At 49.5% G+C, this 23311-nt stretch overlaps 1 protein-coding gene across 3 annotated transcripts in view; it reads right to left on the bottom strand.

Moving 5' to 3' along the window:
* Positions 1-23311, bottom strand: part of ASTN2 (astrotactin 2) — a gene marked incomplete at its 5' end in the record, with an annotated part of 938059 nt that overhangs the window by 243552 nt on the left and 671196 nt on the right. For all 3 annotated transcript variants that reach the window (XM_081237083.1, XM_081237081.1, XM_081237082.1), the window contains 3 exons: positions 6300-6479; positions 9692-9796; positions 12992-13116. In XM_081237083.1, the coding sequence (XP_081093209.1) occupies positions 6300-6479; positions 9692-9796; positions 12992-13116 (410 nt within the window). The remainder of the gene's footprint in view (positions 1-6299; positions 6480-9691; positions 9797-12991; positions 13117-23311) is intronic.

Genomic DNA, 23311 nt, shown 5'->3' with positions numbered 1-23311 from the left:
ATATGTCTGTATATATACATACATACATCTAGAGATACAGAACCCATTATATATATAGCTTTCATATATATTATACATACCATAAATATCATATGAATATATATCATATATATGTTCATATCATATACACTAAAGAGAATTTTATCTATCTACTCATCTATCCTGTTAGTTCTCTCCGGAGAACCCTGACTGATCCATGTCCTCAGGGCTGTGCAGCTGGATTGATGTGGGACAAGACTGGATGCAGGGAGACCAGGTAGGGGGCCAGCGCTAGAGTCCACACAAGCCATTATGGTGGCAGCAGTGAGGTGGAAAGAAGTGGGCAATTTCAAAAGCTATTTGGTAATTAAAACTGATAAGACTTGGGATGGTTTGGAAATGGGGGAGCGAGGGAGAGGGAGAACGTTGAGGATTTCTAGGTTTGCGGCTTTGCCTCTAAACAGATACAGGTGCTGTTCACCAGAGCCCTGGAAACATTCCAGGCTGTGTGGGGCAGAGTCTGGGCAGGCAGAGAGCTACCGTGATAGCACATATCAGAGGAAAGCTTGGAGGCTGAAGTACAAAGTGGGAGTCATCAGGGTAGGGATGGCAACAGAGAGCGTGGCTGAGAGTTCCCACAGAGACAAGGGCAGTCCTGCAAAACCATATTGACCGGTTTGGCAGAGGAGAATAAGCCAGCAAAGGAGACAGAGAAGGAACAGTCAGGAAGGAAGGTGGGCAACCAGCAAGATCTGGTACCACGGAAGCAAACACAGACAGTGCCTCAAGCAGGAAGTGGTCAACGCCATCAAATGCTAATGAACAGTCCAGCAAATGGGAACTGAAAACTGCCCCCAGATGATTTTGCCAGGGAAGCAGACCAGTACCCAAGCAGGTCTCAGCTCTGAGATTGACTCCTTTCATGTCTGGTTGGCATTTCTGAAGCAAGTTCCCTCAGGAAACGGAAAGCCCAGGGGAGTTCTCCAGCTCACATCAGCCCCTGGGCTACACCTGTCCTCACAAAAGGAGGTGACACTTGACTCCACCTTTCCCTTCTCCTCCCCCCTCCCCAACCCCTGAGCTGCCTTTCAAACAGCCAAAATGCCTTTCAAGAGTAATCTAGGAATGTTTCAGGTGACATTCAAAAGGGCATCGTAATTCACATGGAAATGCAGAAGTTCATTCCTTTGGACAGCCTTGGGAAATTAAAATAGAGATAAAACATCTCTTAAAGGTGGCAACAGGCATTTATCTGTGGGGACATCTCTATGCTATAGGCTCTCCCAATCTAAACTCAAGAGCAGTTCAGCCTTCACGTGGAGAATGTCCTTTCATCAGGGTCACCGAGTCTCTAAACTTGGCAAAGGCATATTAATCACATACACTTTCCCTTCTACACTTTTTGTTTCTCCAACTCTCTTTGTGGATTTTGGTTTCCCTGTGTCTATCTCTCTTTGTTTTTCTGTCTCCTCCTATTCCCCTCAGTCAGTCTCTCTCCGTCTCTGTCTCTGTCTCTCTCTGTCCCTGTCTCTGTCTCTCTCTCTCACACACACACAGAATGAACAATTCCTTTACATGCACACATCCTTTACCTTCCATAGTCATTTTCTCCGTGAAAAAGAAGCAAGTGAAAATTCAGGAAACCTATCAGACTCGTAATTTCTGCATTCATCACTATCCCCTCTGAATAGAGAATGACAAGGGATAACAAAAGTGCAGGTGTCGCAGACACCTCCCTAGTAGAGCTCCCAGGCTCCCTCCCTCACTGGCTCCACCCCAGCAGTCCCTCTCCGCCTGAGTCCAGTCTACCCTGTCCTTAGTGCTGAGTCAACTGACAAGAGTGCGGAGTAAAGTAGCAGCCAAATCTCCCCCTGCCCCAACATATACACGTGTGTACCTACACACACACACACACACATCTGGGATCACGGTTACCTGAGTGTATGCAGCAGCCATGGGTGGAGGGAGTGGACTGGATCAAGATAGTAATTAGATGCCTGGCTCAGTGGTAGATAAATAAGTCCATCACTGATGTGTCTATGCTGTCATCGGATCCCGTATCTTGCATATGGGAAAGTAGATCTTAGAGTGTGAACCGATTTGCCCAAGATCACACAGCTTGTAAGAGGGCAGCTGGGATCTGAACCAAGGTCCATCTGACTGCAAAACCTGTGTTTTATCTGCAAATGAGGAAGTCTTCGTCCAAGATAGCCAGAAGAAGGGTAACTTTATACAGAGAGTCTTAGTCATGATATAAGACTCATGTGTCGAGGTCATGGCTAGGAAGAATGTGTGAATATCAACTCAAAGACTGAAGTGAAGCCTCAATTGGGAGAAAAGTAGCTTTTCAAAATATAGGTGCATCAAGAAAACAGTAGCATATAGTGAAAATATTAAGCTGCGGCAAGAAACTAAAAACTTGACGTGGTGCTTGGAGCACGGCCTGGGAGCAGAGGTGATGGTTAAAGGAACCTGACAGGCTGAACAGCTTCCAAGCTAATCATACCTGGGCTGGAGCTTCTGGGGATGACTTACGCTATTCTAGTTGCCTTCTAAGGTCCAGCCCTTCCTGGCTTTGGCTGGTACCATCTAATTGACCTGTCCAGTGCTCCGGTCCCCTCTAGACTGGTGGAATGCCCAAAATATCCATTTGGTGATAGGAAACCCCGCCTCCCTGCCTGGATCTTTCTAGTCCTTGTTGGCATGCCCAGTGCCTCTCTGGAATCATCATCAGAAGCTGGGTCTGTTGTTCAAGCTTTCATTTTGCCCTATTACAGGGAAACAATACAAAGGTATGGACGACCACTCTCCCTTTCTGCAAAGAGCAGATATTGTTCACTGATCACAGCGTTCTTTCCCAGTGATCCCAGTGACCTTCATACAGTGGTCTAGAAAAGCCACTCCCCAGCTAATCAGAACTGGTACATGAAACAAGTTATGGGCCATCGTATGACAGTGACTGGGCTCCCTACCACATGCCAGCCACCTGCCTTTCTCCAGCCGTCTATCAGTAGGTTAAAAAAAAAAAAAGTCTATCACAAGAATGACAAACTGTTGGAAGGCTAATACAGGCCGGACCCACGTGAGGACAGCACCCATGTCTTGCCTACCGCAATGCCCCAGCATGTGGTGCGAGGTCTGCAGAGAAGAAGCACTTAGGAAGTACCAGTGAACCAGAGGTTAATGCACGATAAATGTGACTTTTTTTTCCCCCATGGAATGCACACTTAGAAGCACTTAGGGGAATGAGAGGGAAATAAAACTCTCGTGGGAGATATTTTAATCAGGCACATTCACCCCAACTCCCTTGACTTTCCATGACTTCTAGTGGCTGGATCACAACAGTGGCCAGAGCCCCATCATTAGTGAACCTGGAAAGGCTGGGACATTTGTTTCTAATGTCTGGGGACACTGAATGTGGCTTCAGGTTGGAATTTAAACACCAGCTCATTCAGTAACAAACTGTGTGGCCCTGGTAAGCCCCCAATCTCTTTTAAGTTCAGATTTCCCTTCTCTAAGATAAGGGGTGAGTATTTGTGCCTTCTTTGCCTCAAGGGGTAGGTGGGAGGACCCAAGGAAGGCTGTGTGTAAACTGTGAAGGGCTGTACAATGTCCGTGGTTGTTATCCACAGCCTGTTTGGTCTCTTCACAGCCTGCTCTTTCAGCCTTGGCCTTTCTTACCAAGAAGACCATCTGGGTCTAAACATAGATTTCAAAGAATGCTGGAAGCACTCCACCCTCTACCCTTGCTGGGTTGAAAAGATATTTGCAGGGACTAGTGACACAGGTGCTTTTCAGGGAGAAATGAGGGCTGTGGCCACACATTAGCAAGAGCTGTGGCCGGGACCACAATCCTCAGCTGATGTCCATAACGTCACTTCACATTAAGCTACTGTTTTTTACGTACTTATTGTATGAGATGTGTTTTACCTGTATTATCTCATTTCGTTCTCCCAAAAGCCTTGTAAGGAAATTACTATCCCTCACTTACCAAACAAGGAAACTGAAACTTAGAAGTGACTTTGCCTGAGGTTTCCTGGCAGGGATGTAAGAAGAGGTATCGGGACTTGAAATCCTGTCTGTCCCACTTCGACACCGTTCTAATCCGTTTTCTTCCCACAAGCTCTGCCCCAAGAGTGATCAGCTTCCAAACCTAGATTCATCCTGACCTGGTCCCCAGTGAACCCTGGTTTCACAGATGTCAATGACACACAGTTGACATATAGATGTCAATGACACATAGGTGGCTGGGGAGAGAAGGGACACACACCAACCATCTCTGAGTCGAGTTCTTTCTGTCCTCATGGGCAAATTCCCAGCTTCTCATCCACCTCCTCCCCAGCATCACTTGCAAATTTAAAAAATAAAACTACAGTGTTGGATGTACCATCCAGGTGGTCACATCAGGTAGAGACAGAGAGGAAGAAACACACACAGATCAGTGTATCCCTATGCTCTTCTGGGAGCGAGCACGGACGAGGGAAGAAAGAAAAGTGCCTTTGCCCTGGAAACCCAGAAGGAAAAGCTTCTGTACCAAGTTCACCCAGCAAGTTTGTGGCAAACTTGAAGTTTCTCTGAGTCTTGAAGGGGGTCCCCAGCTGCTGTTTCAGCATTCTGTCTGCCCTCGTCCCCATCTTACTTGCCATAGATTCCATGCATCCATTGTATATAAGAAATAGCATTTTCTGGAGTGAAAAAGTCCAAGGCCTGGAAGCAGCCAAGGGTGGAGATGGGGTGGGATTCAGCATTAGCGCAGCGTCCCAGGCCCCAAATGCCGGATGAGGCAAACTGGTTCAGTGGCCACAGCAAGCGAAGGTTTTTATAAACATCACCTAATTGTATTACTTCAAAGTCCGGAAGCTTATTGCCCTGCTTAATGATGTGTCACCTTATTTATAGGGTAGCACAATGAGACTTCTATTGATTTAATGCACTTCCTTAAAGACCGTTGTTGTCACAGCCATAAACCGGAGCTATTCCCACACAACTCAATTATTCCCCCGCGCCTGGAAACTACCCCCAGTGCCCCAAACAGTCGCACACACGAGAAAGGGAGGGATGAGACGATGACACGGTGGAGAGCGCAAAGGGGATTGTTTGGGAAAAGACAGAGGCCGGGGCTTCATCCAGCTGGGGATAAGGGGCAGCATGAGAAGAGCTAGACAGGGAGTGTGCAGCATCCGGCTCTGTCTTGGCTCCATCCAGAGGAGCGGTGTGACTCTGAGCAAGATTCCTCTTCCCTTTCAGCCTTAGTTTTCCCCAGGTGTGCAATGGGAGTGCTGAGCCCGGTGAGACCTGTCAGGTCCCTGTGGCTTCCACATTCTGTGGTTTTAGGAGTTACGGTTGATCTGGTTCTTGGGGATAGGATGGCTGGTCCATATGGAGAAGGTGCAAGCATGTTTTAACATTACTCCAAACCCTTTCTGTTGATCGAGAGATTTTCTTTACAAATTAATTGATAATAATAGTAACAATGGTAACAGGAAGTAATCCTCACCCTGCTACGTGTGTCTGCAGGGCACATGACTTGTTGGCTTATCTGAAATTCATCTTCTCATCTGTGAAATGGGGCTGTGACTACATGGACCTGTTATAATACATAAGGCATGTATGCCACAGTTCCATCTTTCTCAAAATGCTGCTGCATAAACCACTTTCCTTTAATGTAGGAGGGATACAGGAATGGCTAAAGTACCCATTTCACAGGAAGGGAAAACTGAGGTGGGAAGGGAATGGATTTCCCAAGGGGAGTGGCACAGACTGGTCTCCTGCGTCTGGGAAATTCCAATTCTGATAATAGCTGAGAATCGGAGGGAAATAAGATCTGCTGACCCTCCCTGAGGATAAAAGTCTCTCCATGCCAGACACTTGAAACTGTCCCCCAGACATGAGGTGATCGCTCCCAAAGGAGCCAGAGCTCTTCCTGGGTTCTTTCAAGAGCCTGAAGAGAAGAAGGTGTCAAGGAGACACCACTCCCACCCCACAGCCTCCTCCACCCCCCGACCCTGGCGGTTGTTTCGAGGGGAGAGAGTGGGAAACAAGGAGGGTGCAGTAGAAGGCCAGGGTTCTGGAGTCCAGGACACCACCCTGGGCTCTCAGGAAACGCCTGAACTGAAAGACTCCTGAGAGAGCATCACACGGCCCTTCATTCCATCCACAGTAAACGAGAAGCCCAGAGAGGGGCAGGGACTTGCCTAAGGCCACCCAGTTTCCATGGGGCAGAGCCAGGATTTAGCTCCCAGGGAGCTCAGTTATCTCCCCAGCAGCCTCACCTCCGTACTGCATCTGGCCACCACCTCCAGCAAGCCCTCCAGGCTTACCTTTCTGATACTGGAGCCACAGCTGCTGCTGGACTTTCTTGCTGGGGAAGTGGATGACGCAGGTGAGCTCGGAGCCATAGAGGGCTTCTGCGACGTAGTGCGAGCCGTAGTGCTGGATGAAGGACAGGAGCTCCTCCCGACTGCTCTCCTTGGTCAGGATCTTGAGGACGTCGGTGAAGCCTGGACAGAGGAGCAGCACGCAGAGGTGGTCAGGCTGGGGAGGCTGGTGGCCGGCAAATGACAAGCCTGGATTTGGTGCTTTATCCGTCACCATGGTGTCAGCCAAACGTGCGCAGCTTTCCCTCACTTATTTTGCAAAGACTGTTCTCGCTGGTGGATACACAAGGCACTAGGACTGACAGGGAATCAACAGCAGAGGAAGGCCTATAGCTGGCGACTTGAACATCACAATCAGGAAAAATCAAAGCTGATATCTACTGAGCACCTCGCGTGTACCAGGCACACGGGTAGATGTTCCAGACACTTTGTCTAATTTAACCTCAGCCCAGCACTGCAGTCCCAACCATAATAAGCCCTGTCGAGTGGATGAGCAAGTCAAGGGTCAGAAACTGGAGCTGATGTGCCTTGGTCCTCCAGCCAGAGGAGTTAGGATTCCAACCCACTTCTCTTCTCACCCCAGGATGCACGCACTTCCCATGTACCCAATTATCCAGGGCCTGAGCTGTCCACGGATGGAGCCTGGGGGCTGCACTGGCCCAGGCTCAGCAGACAGTCTGTGTCCTCATATCTGATCCCTGGCTTAGCTTCCTGTAACATCACTTCCCTTTCTGTCCCTGCCTCAGCCTCCCTAAAACACAGTTATGTCCTTTCTCCTGCCATTGTCAAGGGCCTCCCTGCTGTTTCATTGTCTTTAGTCCTATGCCAAAGGGTCCTGAGTCCTCAGTCCCTGGCATGGGGCCTGCACAGCAACCACTCAGTAACCACTGCTCCCCTGCCCTCTTTCTCCTCCTACAGGCAGGTCACCAAGCTATTTTCCCAGGGGCCTTAAGACCTTCTGGGCTCCTCCCTGCTACGGATAAAGCCCAATGACCTTACCTGGGTATCCCAGGCCTCCAAGGTCATCTCCCATGAGCTATATACATCAGGCTTTACCTATGGCCAAATCAGTTTTCTTATTTCTCCTGTGTGTGATCTGGGATTTCCATCATTCTTTCTTTTTTTTTGTTTTTTTTTGCGGTACGCGGGCCTCTCACCGTTGTGGCCTCTCCTGTTGCGGAGCACAGGCTCCGGACGCGCAGGCTCAGACGCCATGGCTCACGGGCCCAGCCGCTCCACGGCATGTGGGATCTTCCCGGACCAGGGCATGAACCCGTGTCCCCTGCATCGGCAGGCGGACTCTCAACCACTGCGCCACCAGGGAAGCCTCCATTCTTTCTTTATGGATATCCCTCCCACACTCTCAACACACACACACACACACACACACCCACACCCACCCACCCACCCACCCCCCCCCCCCACACACACACCCACGATCTACCTGGAATGGACTCCCACTCCCTCCCTAAGTCACACTCAAGCTTTCAGGCCCCAGGAAGTCACCCCTCCCCCAAGAAGCTTTTCCCACCATCCTGGCATGGAGCACCTACCCTTTGCACCTTCAACAGGCATCACCTTGAAAGCAGAAGGTCTGTCCCATTTGTCTCTGAGTCTGCACATGCATCCTTCCCCACCCCCAAGTCAACCAGGTTCACGGCACAGATCCCGGACGCGGCAGACACACCGACGCCCGTTAATATAAGAACAGCTGATTCTGTGCCCCATCAAAGTCAAATGTAAGAGAGCAAGCTCTTCTTCAACATTAAAAATGAGCTCCAATTTGCAAACATTTGATTTACAAGCGGGTTCTCAGGAGCACCATTATTGATTAATTCAAGCAGATACACCTTTGTAGTTCTAACAGGAACACGGCAGTCTTATTCACAAGCACGGTGTAAAGGTGTGGGTGGTGGTAAAAACAGAAACAGGGCTCAAAGAATGGGTCCTTGATTAGAACAACCCCTCCCCATCAACCTGTTATCCCATGCAGCTGGGTAATTAATGCAGCAGAGTTAATAATGAGATGGTTTCTGTTAAGTAATAAATAACACCATGGAGATGCCCTGTGGCTCTTTATCCAGGCAGACAACACTGCCTTCAAATCCCTGCCCTGCTCCTGTTCCGCCACTTACTAGCTGTGTGACCTTGGGTAAGTTACTTAACCTCTCTGACCCTCAGTTTCCTTATCTGAAAAAAAAAAGTGATAAAGAATGCCTTCCTCTCGAGACTGATGTAAGCCCTAAGATATGAAACGTTATAAAGCGCTTGGGTGATGTCAGCCGTAATTACTATTTATACTTCCCAATACCCAGGCTAAAAGAGTTCCATGTTGCTCACGAACAAAGCGATATTGAAAGAGAAAAGGTAAGAAAAGAGCTCGCCCGCCGTTTCAAGATACTTGGACAATAACCCAGTGGCAGTGTTATGAGTAAGAGTCAGGGTAGAAAACCCAAGGCCAGGCCCCATCTTTTCAGTTTTCGTTTCCTTACTTTTCAGTTTTCGTTTATCTTTTATTCCTTCATCAAAAAGGAGCACCAGTAATGTGCAGGAATGTAAGGTACAGGAATAAGTAAGTACCCACAGTTCTCAGGTTAGTGGGGGAGACAGGATTCTGATGTGAATCAAGCACTTGTTAGTGCTTTAATATAGGCAGTTGAGCACAGGGAATTCCTTGAATTATTCCAAAGGGTGTAGATAATGGGGGAGGCATCTCCGAGTACTGTAGGATGTGCAAGGAGATCCAGGCGGAGGAAACAGCATGCGCAGAGTCACAGAGACAAGGAAGAAAATGTCCCATTTTGAGAACTACAAACCGTCCCCATCAGCTGAAGCACAGGGTTCATGTGGACAAAGTGTGAGCAGTGTGTGCGTGTGTGTGTGTGTGTGTGTGTGTTGGTGGGGGGACAGGAGCAGGGAATGCATTACTGCTGAGTAGGAAATGGGCAGGAAAAGAAATCAGCCAGGAGAAACCAGAGGAATCAGTGCCTGAAAGAACTCATCCAATCCACACGCCTGAAGAGCTTCGAGAATGTAAGTGTGACCTAGGTTATCATTTGCCCCTCTCTCCTATTCATCCCCCACACCCTGCTCAGACACCCCTTCCTCCAGGAGCCTCTCTGACTCCCCAGAATGGACAGTGGCCCCATTACCGCATTGACCTGCTGCAGTGTGTGGACCCCACTGTCCTGCCTGCTCGTCAATCCGCCCTCCCTGTGAGATTGTTGATGGCGGGGGGGCGTGGCCTCATTCCCTCAGCATCTCCAGGGCCAGCATCCTTGAGGGACCTGAGCTGAATCACGCCAAGTCCCCTGGCTGCGGGCGGCAGTCCTCACCTGCCGAGAGGGTGATGGTGCTGAGCTTCACGCGGTACAAGTTGCTGCGGACCCGCCACTGCTGCACCATGGGGTAACCCATGGCCTCATCATACCTGACGTCTCCTGGGGAGGGAAGAAGAAGCTCATGTGAGCCCGGCATTTAGAGGCCTCACCCTACAACCCCACCCTGCAGCCCTGGGCTCTGGGTAACAGCCACCTCTTCTAAGTGGACAGAGGCTTGGCCCTAGAGTGAGGGCTCTCTCTGGGCTGGCAGTTTTATCTGGGCTCCACCTCCAGGCCTCTGATCTCAGCCCCAACCCCGCCTTTTCTCTCTGCTCTACAGCTCACACGGCCCCCTTTACCCTACAAGCAAGAATGGGTTTACAGTTCCACTCACTCTGGCGGCGATTTGCCATGGGGTGCTAGAGAGCACGGTGCCTCAGTTTCCCCATCTGATCCCATGGCTACCTGGGCTGATCTTATTTCACAAGCGTATTGTGAGACTCAAATAAATTAATAGCAGTGGAAGTCCTTTGGTTACCTTGAAATGTCCTACGTGTGGACTGAGGGCCAGAGAAGCACAGCCCATTCATCACATACGGCCTAAGGCTACTTTTGCACGATGACAGCAGAGCTGAGCAGTTTGTGACAGAGACCACGTGCAAAGCCTCACACATTTACTATCTGACGATTTATGTTTGTTCACCCTCCACAGACTGTTTGTTTCCTAACATGGAAACACAAGATGTCCTTTGGTATCTCGTAAAATACCTGTGCGTACACATAAAAGGTTCCCGTTTCAAACCAGACCGAGAAACACTGGCTAAACAAAGTTAAGAAAGATAAAAAAAAAAAAAAGCTGTATAATTTCTCAGCACCTTGAATAAATTAATATGCGTTTTAAAGGTACATGAAGATACATGAAGTGCACAACATTTTGCAAACTTTTTTGACCAAGGAGCCCCGTTTTTAGGTTTCACTGGAACTCATGTTCCAAAGAATGCATTGTGTGAAACACAAGCGTAGACAAAATATAAACAAAGAAAAAAAAACACAACAAAATGTTAGCAAGTGGTTAACTTAGTGTGGTGGATGTGTGAAAGATCCTTGTTTTCTGATTTACATTCATCTCCATTTTCTAAATTTTGTACTCGAAGCACTGCAGACTCTCTTTTTTATAATCAGGAAAAAATACGTGAAAAAGAAATGCTAGTCACATCAGCAGTTACTATTACTGTTGTGTCTCCTCTGCAAATGGCAGGCACATTTTCTCTCCTTTTCTCTTGTCCCCTGGTGAGGAGGCACTTAAAGAGATATTTGATACCAAGATGCAAATGAGAATCTCACTGGAACAAGTGATTTGTTCCTGGACATTACTGCAGTATTAAAGCTGTCCATTACTATCAACTTTTTCTTCCCCCCACAGCCTCAGGAATAATATAATTTCTTAGAGGCTTTCATTTTAAAGTAAAATGTTCATGATCCCCCAAGATATGTCCACTGGAGGGAGGTTGTTTTGTTACAAATACGTCCTCTCTGTTTATCTGCTCTGCCTGTCCTTTCCTTCCTCTGCAGACACCGGGGAGAGAAGGAGAGAGGGTGGGAGAGGAGGAGAGGGCCGTGGTTTGAGTCAGGGCAAAGAAAACAGTCTGTCCAGGAAGACTAGACACCAGCAGCCAGGCAGCCTCTGCCCCGTCTATGATTGCTTGCCCTAATTCAGAGCAGGCTTGGAGGGGCCGTCCCCAATAGAGGGAGGCAGATATTTCGATGCAGACTGTTGATGCAGCTTATGCACTTGGTGGAATGGTGTCCAAAAGGAAACAAAACAAAACGAGACAACGCTGCTACCTCTTTTGATTATCAAGAAATTTACCAAACCATCTTCTCTGCCCTTCACCCCATCCCTGGGCCTCCCCCAGAAGTGATCATCGCTCCATCCCTCACTTTCCCCATCCCTGGTCCCTCCTGGATTCCAGCTTGAAATATAAGCCCCTTCCATGAAATGTCAGCTCCTCGAGGTCAAGGCCATGGTCTATATGATTCCCACTCCTGCAGAGACAAAACAGCCTGACATAGAGCAGGTTCTCAATAAATACCTACTTACTGACTCACTCACTTCCTTGCATACTATTCCTGACCAAAAACCCATCCCCGGTGCTACTCAATCTCTGACCCCCATCTTACCTGACTCTATCCTAGATCCCCACCAAAGGATTAGGCGTAAAATGAAGCTCTGGGATTGGGGGGGGGTATTTTTTCTGGTAAGTAAAAAAAAATAATAATAATAATAATAATAACTCTTAAAATGTAACAGTTCCTTTATGAGGACACCTCCAAAGATCCCCAAATCAAAACAAATAATCCTAAGAGTTTGTACCACTAATGCAGAACCACAATGTACTGTATCACAAAAGCAGAGCCAGGGTCCTTACATCTTGGGAAAGTCCCCCCAAAGGGCGAGAGAGGAACTGGGAGAAGATGAGGCGGAACAGATGGGCTTCCCGCAGTGGGACAGAAAATACAAGCCTCAGGAGAGCCTGCAAAAGATGGCTTCTCAGTAGGGGAGCGACGGAGGTTGGGGTCTGGGGGACGGACTGCAGAGTGGAGTGAAAAGGGCAGAAGACCTGGAGCCATGGCACCCGGTTCTAGTCCTGGCGGATTTACTGTGTGACCTTGATCGGTCCCTTCACCTCTCTGAGTCTAGATTCCTCACCTATAACACGAGAGGAATGATACGCCCCCCACCACCACCACCAGGATGGCCCAGTGCCCACATTCAAAAACAGCTTGTGCAACTGAGATGCTGTCAACTGAGAGAGGCTCCTGGTTGGGGTGGGGATGGGGGAGGTCCACTCATTTTATTTCAAAACGACTTAAACATGAACTGCATGATCTCACTTCTACGTGGAATCGAAAAACGTTGGACTCATAAAAGCAGAGGGTAGGATGGCTGGAGGCAGGAAAAATGAGGAGATGTTGGGTAAAGGGTACAGAGGTTCAGTTATGCCAGATGAGTGCGGTTTTGGGGTCTAGCGTGCAGCCCGGTGACTATAGTTAAATAACACTGCACTGTGTACTTGAAGTTTGCTAAGAGAGTAAATCCGGCCTCAGCTCAGAGCCTGGAGTCTCGGGGAAGCCGCTAGCTAGGCACAGTCCATAGGAGTCCAAGAAATGGTAGGTAGGTCCCTTTCCCATCCCATCCCTCGCGAACACAGAGGCTTGGCAGGGCCCATCCTGGACGTGCTGAGAGCTGAGATGGACTGGAGAGGAGGTGTGTGGTCAGGGAGGCTGGGCAGGGGTCCAGCATGTGTGTCTTACCAGTGAGCAGCTGGAGGTCTGGGAGGGGCTCGGAGAGGACCCCCCGGCACTGCTCCTCCACCGGCAGCGGGATCACCGACAGCCCGTCGGCCAGCTGAGGAAAGTCCTTGATGAAATTGTTCTCCCTGTGGAGAGGAGCAGAGAGGCTGCCACATGGAGGAAGCGGAGGCTGCAGGTGCTGCTGGGAAGGAGGGCAGGGAGCTCGTAGTCGCGGAAGAGACTGACTCGTGAGCCGGTGGACGGCCTTGCTGGGATGCCTCTGGCTCCCTGAATCCCAGCCCTGGGGCCATGGTGCTAAGGACGGTTTCCAGAATCCGGCAGGCTGGGGCTTCAATCCTGGCCCACCACGTACTAGCTGCATGATCTTGAGCAAGTTCCTGGTCCACTCAGAACCTCAGTTTCCTTTTCTATGAAAGTCAGATCTCAGGGTAGTTTTAAACACTGAATGGGAGAAAGCTGCCAACTGCCTAAGACACAGTCTGATATTCTATAAACTGTCTATTTGGCTGCTAAATGTCCCTTTACATAAGCGGTGACAGCGGTGAGCCAGGATGCGAGGGAACTGAGGAGAGCGTGGAGTGCTTGAAGAAAGAGCGGGTGAGACTGAGCTGGAGAAAGGAAGGCTTGAAAGAATGGGTGTTTGAGTGCTAAAGTGGAAGGATCCTAAGAGATCTTTTGGATCAAACTCCTCCTTTTAGATATGGGGAAACTGAGGCCGGGAGAAGGGGAACAAATTTCTCACAGACAACCAACAGGTTAGACTCAAAACCAGATCTCCCCACTCCTAGGCTAGTGCTCTTTCTTGACCTAAATTCTTCAGGTACCTCTGTTGCTTCTCTGCAGGGCCACTCCAGGAAACAGGAGACAAGCCTCGGGGTGCCCTCGGGGCACTGAACCCTGAACAAAGGTAGTCTTAAGGTGATAGTGCATTGCAGGGAGGCAGGCTTCAATCTTCCAGACAATAGACCTGCCTAAAAATGGAACAGCCTGCCACTGCAAGGTGGTGAGCTTGCTGTAGCTGGGAGTATGCAAGTAGGAAACTTGAGAGCCACTTGGCATGGACGGTATCCAGGACATTTCTGTATTCAGATCTGACTTTTGAGGTCCCTTCTTATTCAGAAATCCTCAGAGTTAGAGACACTAACTACAACCTGGAGAGGAGGAGGGGGAATTGAAGAACAAAGGGAAGGGGATGTTTATCGCTTCATTTTGCCACCTGGAACGGGCAACCTTGAAATGAAAATCAGCAAGAGGCAAACGAAAATCTGTGACGCCCAAGCAATGCCTTTGAAGCCTGGATCTCGGGCAGTTCAAAAGCAGCCAAGCAAGCATTGTGTGGCCTGGGTCACCTTCCCTTCTGTACTGCACGTCCCCATGCACTCCACCCCAGGCACCTTCAAAGCTCACCCTCTAGTCATTCAGTGAACACCTTCTCGGTGTCCGACCCCTGAGCAGGTCAGAATCCAGGGGAGGACCCACTGTCTCCATCTTCCAACATCACCAGCATCTTCGTCATCATCATCATTGTCATCTTTGACAATTACTGATTGAATCCTTAATTTGCTAGGATCTCGCTAAGCACCTTGCATCCATGTAATCATTGAATCTTCACAGTGACCCACAAGAGAGTTATCATTATCTTCATTTTACACGAAAGGAAAAATGAGGTTCAGAGTTAAGAGGTGGTAAATTTGGGGTTGGAACCTGGTCTCTCTGACTGCACATCTGGTGAGGTAAGCGGCTGGGCCTTGGACTGTCTGCTGGGCATGCATGTGGCACGATGTTGAGTTTCTAGGCCCACACGTGTACAGTTAAGCATGCTGTTGTGTGCAGCATGGGTGTGTCCATGTTTGTCTGCAGAGCTGTACTTGTTTATGTCTACACGTGTGCCTGTTGTCATGGGTTCCACCTAGGTGTTTGTGTCTGGCCTTTGATTTGTCTGCAAACTTGGACATGTGGATCAGCCATGTGAACAGAAAAAGAGAACCTGCCAGGGGTCATGGAAGTGCCCCCAAGTAGCATGTAACACCCACCAGGGCCAAAGGAACTAAGTTTCTTCCTGTCCCCCTCATGAGGTGGCCTCTTGTGATACAGACCTTCCCTTAGACATACAATGAGGTGGAGGCTGTCCCCCTGCCTTAGTTATTCCACTAACATGCGCTGAGCACACACTCGGGGTGGAGTCCTGAGCTAGGTACTCAGGATCCAGAGATAGACTGGCTTCTCCCCTAGTCCTTTAGATCTTCCCAGCTGTGTGGGGGAGACAATGGATCAGCCATGCAGAACAGTCAGTAGGGCCAGCTATCAGGGATTTGATGGGCTGGAGGCTTTTGGCCAAGGGTCCCTTCCCCACGAGACCCAAGCACTTGTTTTATGAATAGGAGAGGGCAAGACTGAGATGGCTCTGAAGATTGAGTTCCTGATCTGCCCACACTGCATCCTAGCTGTGAAACCTGGAGCAAACCACTCAAACCTCAGTCTTCTCATCTGTAAAATGGGGACCCTAAGCGCTCTTCAGCCTGCCTTAGTGAAATCACAGTAATAACAATGATGGCAATAACTGTTTGTTGAGTACCTCCTATGCACCAGGCGATGTTCCAGGTACTTTACATTAGTTCTCACCCAACCATATGAATTAGGTGCCCTTAAGACCCCTAGTTGGGAGGTGGAAAAGCAGAAGCACAAAGCAGTTATGTAACTACTTAAAACCACACAGCTGGGAAGCGGGAGATCTCAGGTGGTCTGGCCCCAAAGCCCACACTCCACATCACTGCACAGGTGTGGGGCACTGAAGAAGCTGCCTGTGACAGTCACAGGCTGTCAAAGCTGGAAGAGCCGTAGCACCCCTGGGTGCACTGAGCCCAGACAGGTTGCAGCCTAAAGAAGGGGTCTGTTACTCATTGTAATTTGACCACACACGAGGGGTTCTGCTCTCCAGGTGACTTCACGGCCCTCGCTCCAATGTTGTGAGATGGGTGTGATTACACCCCCTCTTGACTGATGGGGAAATGGAGGCTCTGAGATGTGAACTGACTTCCCTGGACTTACACACCAAGTGCATTTGGGAAGAGGGGTCTGAAAGCAAGCTCATCATTTTTCACTTTACCACCCAGGGTCATGACTTCACATCTCTGGCTACGCGTTTATAATCACAGAGAAGGGGGGACAATGACACCCTCGCCAGCCCCACGTTCCTCTCCTCTGATCCTTCTGCCTTCTATTTAAGCTGGGCTTGACTCTGGGCAAATCTGACCTCAGGGAGTGGCAGCACAGTGGCCGACCTCAGGAGGGCAGGGGGCCAGCGCACACTCCCCTTCTCGGAGGAAGGTTTTCGCAGGACGCAGGGAGGGTCTCAAGGAAGAGCGTGAGAAGGTGGGAGACCATGGAAGGGTGGGAATTCACAGGCCAGTGCGGAGAGCGGGGAGGGAGGGAGGCAGGGGTGGAGCAGGGAATGACAAGACAGCTGCAGCAAAGACCGAGGACCAATGATGGCCCTTCAGGACTGGGCCCCTTCACGGCTGCCTGGGCGATGGCCACAAGTCCTGCATGGCCTCTGCCAGCAGAGGGCGCCCAGGGCCTTTGCATCAGTCAGCTCTTCCGGGAGGCAAAACGGGATAGGAAGAACAGAGCTAGGAAGGTGCCACTGGGCTGAGAACCTCAGACAGAACCCAGACAGCAACTTCAGAATCCACCCACCTGGGGAAAGTGATGGGAGGATGGCAGGGTGCTGGCTGAAACTCAGTTGGCTCGAAAACAAATCCAGATTCTCAGAGCTCGTGTGTGCGTGGGTGTGCGTGTAGTAAAAACTACCAGGCAACTAATGAATCCTAATAAGAGGAAGACAGGAAGAAGAGTAAGTAATATTTATTGATTAATCCTATTTGTTGATCATCAGCTATGTTCTAGGTAGTGTGCCAAGATACGTGAGAATTCTGTAACTACTATTATTATTCCCATTTTATGGATGAAGACATGGATCCTCAGAGAGGTTAAGGAACTTGTCCAACTGAGGACCACAGTTGGGAAGTGGTAATGGGGCTCCTAGCTGAGAACCTGGAACTCAGGAAGCACACACTCAATGGATCAATCCAGAGCCCGTGCTCCTGACCACCGGGATGACCTGAGACCAGGCCAGAGAGGGGTGTGCTTCTGAGCCCAGGGGTATCACTGTACGTGCATATCCGTGTGTGTGCGGGTCTGCATAAGTTGTGTCTCCAACGGCGACAGGGCTACTGTTTCTTTGGACAAACATCTCCCCCGCAAATATCCATGAAAACAGTTCAATCTCAACTGACATTATATGGAAACAATTCATAAGATTTTTAAAATAGCAGATCCTGGGTTCCGGGGACTCAGGAGAACTCTGGGAGTGGGAGGTCTCTTTCATTCCACAAACGTGTTTTGGGCTCTCCCATGCACACTAGGGGTACGGCAGTGGGAATTCAGAGGAGGTGCCTGGTGGAGGATGCAGGCACTGTGTGAAGGTCTCAAGGCCTCCACCATCTAGCCCCTGCCTACTCCTTCCGCCTTGTTTCATGGACCACTGCCCCTGCCCGCTGTCCAGCTGCACTGATTGGCCGTAAGTTCCTCTTGTGGGGCATACTCACTTCCTACAAAGGGTGGCCTTAGGATTTGCCCTCTCCCTGGAAAGCTCTTGCCCCCCGGCCCCCTGCAGCAGGCCAACTCCTACTTGTCACTCAGACCACACATCATATTCCTCTGCCCTTCAGAAACCTTCCCAAGGTCAGTTCTCCTGTTATACCCTCTCATAGCGTCTTGCTCTTTTCTTCTAGGAAAAGCTTCATAGTTCCTAACCCAGATGTGCTCCTCGGGACCTTGACGGATATCTACTCTCCCACTAGACTGTGAGCTCCACGGGGGCCAAGACGATGCCTGTCCCATTTGCTGCCGCCTTCCCCAGGGCCTAGCCCGGGGCCAACTGCATACAAAGTAGGTGCTCAATGAATGTTTGCTGAGGAAGCAAAGGAAGGAAACCCAGAGACAAAAGTAATGTGTGTATGACCTCTCTGTGTATGACTTTCTGATCTTTTGTTACAGGGCACCCAAATGCTTTAGTTTCCAAGGGACATTGGGGACTTTAGTCTAAAATGCCAGCCTTTCCATAAGAAGCTTCAAAACCCTACTTTTTCTTCCCCTAACTTCCTAATATGCAGACACCCTGGCTCCCATGGAGCTCAGATAGGGGCCAGGGCCACAGAGCTAGCGGGCACCAGATGGGAAAAAGGGAGCTCACTCAGCAGAGGCTGGCCGGAATTCCCACTCTTGGTGAGCACACGAACACACGTGTGCATTCACATTGGGGAGGTGTAGAGGATGGGGTGGGGGGTGAGGAAGCCTAGGAGGACCAGTCCAAAAACCACCCCTTCCAAGAAACCATGTCCGTTTTCCCCACTTGGAATAAATCTTTCTTGTCACTTCTTTCTTATGCCTCTTGTTTGTGAGTAAATTCCAGCAGTTACCTTGGGATCTGGTGGTGGAAAGGGCATGGGCTCAGAAATCATACAGATATGGATCCAGATTCTGGCTGTGTGACCTTGGAGAGAGGTCACTTATACTTTATTCATTCTTCCTAATGTCATCTGTAAAATGGGAGTAATGAGTTGAACTTCAAGGGGTGAGGAGGAGGATCCATTCCATATAGCGTTAGCTTTTTTTTTTTTTCTGGCCACACTACACGGCTTGCGGGATCTTAGTTCCCTGACCAGGGATTGAACATGGGCCCTCAGCAGTGAAGTGCGGAGTCGCAACTGCTGGACCATCAGGGAACTGCCCCCAAGTTATCTTTAGTGCTAGTCCCTTTTCCTGAACCCCATACCAGATTCTGGATTCCTTTGAGAGCCTCAGAGAGCCCAGCCCGGGGCCTGCTACAGCACAAGCCCCCCAAGAATCTGTTCAATTGTGTACAGAGTAGGGGCAGGCTTCTTCCACCCCCCATGCCCCCTGCATACAATCTCCAAGCGACACAAACTTATAGGGAGCCTCTCCCTGGAGCAAGTACCTTGCATAGCTTCCCTGTCATCAGCCATGCTGACAGGAACTTGTGGACAAGCGAGGGAAGCTGGGCTCCTTGGCCATCCGGGCTCCGCCCACCATTCCCAAGGTTCTCCCTCCCGCCTGTCCCCATTCAAGAATACGTGTGAGTGTTTTGGATACACTAATACACAGCCACCAGCATGCAAGAGCTGATCACCCCTCAGTTCTGGGGAAATTAGCATTTAAATTGAGGTATTTCAGAGAAGTAAATCATCCCAGAGCCAGCCAGCACTGTCTGCAGCCTTTCCTTAGTCAAGAGAAGACCAGGAGTCTTGGCCTGCACGCTGTTGAGTCCGCAGGGAGGGGGCCACTCTCCCTGGCTCTCCCTAGGCTGCCCGCAGCCTCCTGAAAGGGTGCCATGAAAAAAGCCCAATACCAATGAGGACACCTCCTCTGGTATGAACCATGACCCATCCTTCGCCTCCAGCTAAACTAAGCCTTTCTGCCAAGTGAGAGGCAGCTTTGACTGAGATGTGGTTTCCTCTGTGATCAAGGAGTTGGGTCCCTGTCCTCATCTTGACTCTGTCAGTGCCTTTCTGGGTGGTTTTGGAAAGCCACTCCCTACCTCTGGATCCGGGAGGGGTGGGCGGCTGGTACAAAATATTTGTTTCTCTGAAGCCCAGACTGAGATGCATTGGGCTAGATTTTGTAGCCATTCTGTAGGTGCTGGAGTCATAGGGTCTCGTGTCTACGCCTGCCGCAAGCTCTGCCCTTCTTGGGTACTGTTAGAAACTCTGTTTCTAACTCTGTTCTCATGTGATTTGCTTCTTAATTAGGAGTCTTCATGCAAGTTTTTTGTTCAAGCATCCTGAATCTAGTCATTCTTTCATTCAACCTTTCATTGATTCATTCAACAAATTTTCACTACTGTGTCCCAGGCACTGGGAAAACAATGATAAGATAGACATTCCTCATTCTCAAGGTGCTCACATCCTAGGGTAAGACACATGTTATAAATTGTGTGAAAATGTGTGCAAGGTGAATGATGGTGCTGAAAATGTTAAAATGAAGCCTTTTTCATTCCCTATGAGTCATATTGGTCTCATAAATCAAAGGCATTTGTCCTTAGATAGAAGAGCACATACTTTCTAGAAAAGAAAGGGAGCCATCACTCAGCTCTGGGCTAGATCTCAAAGCTGACTTTGTAGTGTCTTGAGCTAGACAATAGTTTTCAAAGCCAACCTGTGCTGGGAGTGAAGGTCCCTTATATATCAAAGGCAGGCCTGGCCAACCCAGATCATAATATCTTATTTTAATGTACAGTTGGTACAGCCTATGACCTCAGGGGAGTTCCCACAGGACCGAAAAAGGAAGGTGAAAACCCTTTTTTTCTGCCACTAGTTCTGGGAGGAATTGCCCAGGAGAGAAGACCAAGAGGCCAAGAGTTCAGGCTTGAGAGTCACCAACCCTCTTTCTGGGCTTCTTGGAAGTCAACATCTCCTCCCTACTCACCCCAGCCTTGAGGGCGGTACCAACAAATGTTTAAATACCAACAAGGATTTGGGGAAAATCCAAGGGGGATGGGGGTGAGCGGGAACAATGGGCTTTGCTCCCCTAGATCAGGGTATAATCTGGGGGGGGGTTGTGAGCCCCTTTCTCTGAAAAGCCAACAGAAGGTCCCATGAGAGGGTATCAGTAGGTGAGCAAGAGGCCAGCAGAAGGCAGCCCCCCAAGTCCTGCACCTGCAGGGTAGAGAGACTAAAGATGACAAGACTTCTTGGCATAAGCCTCCTGCTCCCAAGGAAGCGGGGATGGGGAAGGAGGCCTGAGATTAGAACAAGGGTCCCACAGAGAGTGGGGACATTGTGACTATGGACTTGGCAGTGGATTCCCATATGTAGCCCCTCTCAAAAGAAATGCCCAAGACCATCCATATCACAATGGAAGCCAGTGCAAGGGCTGAGAGCCAAGCTCAAACAGGAAATCACATAGTGAACGCCAGCAAGGATCCAGCAGCCACATTTTTACCAGCCCCTATCTGCACCCTGAGGCCAAGCGGAGGTCGGGGAGACTGCCTAGTAAGGGAAAGACAGGGTTGGCTGTTGAGTTCACCTTTGAACAGACTAAACAGTTCCCCTAAAGGGTATGTTCTGTATCCTTAACTGGCAAGTTGAACTACTTTTTTTGCTACCAGTGGAATGAGAACTTGAGGGAAATATTATATCGGCTGTAGAAAATTAAGAAGACTACAGTGTTTTGCATAACTGAGTTGCAGTGAAAAAAATGTTTGAACCCTTAACTATTTAAAGACGTGGTTATAGGTTAATGTGGTAGTTTAAGATTGATAGAGGAGGTTCAGAGACCCAGGGAGGGGCACTTAACACAGACTGGGGAGGTCGGGAAGGCTCCCTGGAGGAGGTGAGTCTTGACCGATTGGGAGGGCTTATGCAGGGAGAGAGTGAGGAAGGGAGGCGGGGGTGAGGTCCAGGCAGAAGTAATAGCATGTGCCAAGTCCAAGGGGGGGGGTGTGTGTGGTGTGTGTGTGTGTGTGGGGGGTGTGTGTGTGTGTGTGTGTGTGTGTGTGTGTGTGCGCGCGCGCGCGCTAAATGATGCTAAGGAATGTGTGCTTTATTCTGAGGGCAAGGAGACCCATGATAGGTTTGAAGCAAGACAGTGATGCCATCTGATTGGAGCTTTAGAAAGAAGGTCTGGATGCAGGGTGGAGGATGGGCTGGGAAAGGAACAAGGCTGGGGTGAGGGAGACCAAGTACGAGGTTTTGCAGCAACCCAGCCAAGACATCATGGAGTAGCTGGATGGCAGAATATAGGTGAGAGGCACGGGTTTGAGCGAGACTCAGGAGGTAGAATCTGTTGGTCTCCATCATAACTACATGTGGTGGGGAGTAGAAGAAGAATCACGGGATAAGTCGGGTAGTGCTGCCAGGGATGGCTGTTCTCTGCATGTCTGTCTCCATCCCAGGCCCTGTAGGTCTCGGTTGTAGGGATCTATTCAGCTGATTCCCCTCGGATTCCAGGATCTGGTACAGACGCAGCACATAACAGCTGTCTCTTCTGGTTTAAGCCATCACCCCCTCTCCCAGGGCCTACGGCAACAGCCTGTTAACTGCGCTCTCTGCATCCGGCCTTGCCCCTCCGACTTGTTCACCATCCTGCGGCCAGAGTGATTTTCTACAAGGACAGTCCTAACTCAGAGATATCACTGGCTCCGTGTATTGGTGTTCTGTTGCTGCCATAACAAATCACTGCAAACTCAGTGCCTTAGAATGACATAAACTCATTATCTTAGAGCTCTGTAAGTCAGCTGTCTGACATGGGTTTCTAGGCTAAAGCCAAGGTGTCAGCCAGGTTGCACACTGCCTGGAGGCTCTAGATGAGAATCCATCTCCTTGCCTTTTTCAGCTCTCTGAGGCTGCCCATGTTCCTTGGCTCCATCTTCAAAGCTAGCCAAGACAAGTCAAATCCTTCTGGACTCACATGGCTCTGAGCTCCTCTCTTGCCTTCCTCTTCCACTTGAAGGACGCCTGGGATTACACTGGGCCCCCCTGGATAATCCAGGATAATCTCTTTGTTTCAAGATCAACTATGGGCAACCTCATGTGTACCTGCACCCTTCATCTCCCTGTTCCATGTAAGATAATTTATTCCACGGATTAAAATGTGGACATATTGGGGGCTGTTATTCTGCCTACCACACTCCAGTTTTGTGGGGTTTTTTTCCAGGATTATGTCGATGCCTCTCCCTTCATTTGCGGGTTCGATGCCCCCTCCCTGAGTTTCCACAGTACCCTATCCTAACCTTTTCACACTGGACTTGTGGTCCTGGTCATTCGCTGTCTCTTTCACTGGACCAAGGGCACTGTAGGACAAGGACCATGTCTGTCTTATTCACTTCTATGCATCCAGCCCTGACACAGTGGCTGAAGCACACTAGGGGCTTAATAAGTGCTTATTCAGTGAATGAACGAATGCCTCCTAGCTGAATGGAAATGGCGGGGTGGGGGAGGGGCGAACAATGCATTCCGTTGTGGGACTGCAATCTCCCTCCTGTGAGGCCTGGATCATTGCCTCACTCATCGCTGCCTCCCTATCCATCTTGCCCTTTCTTCCCTAGATACTAGTATCAAAATAGCAGGATCATTTGTAAAGCTAATAACTATTGATTGCTTACAATGTGCTAGACATCATTCTAAGGGCTTTGCACATATCTCATTTCATTCTCACAACAATCCTGAAAGGTAAGAACCCTTATTCTATTTTTCTTTTTTTTCTTTTTTTTTTTTTTTTGCGGTACGCGGGCCTCTCACT

Source organism: Mesoplodon bidens (assembly GCF_964165515.1).
Source record: "Mesoplodon bidens genome assembly, chromosome: 6".
NCBI lineage: Eukaryota > Metazoa > Chordata > Mammalia > Artiodactyla > Ziphiidae > Mesoplodon > Mesoplodon bidens.
Note: the sequence above shows the minus strand (reverse complement) of the source record. Positions and strands in the feature narration are given on the sequence as shown.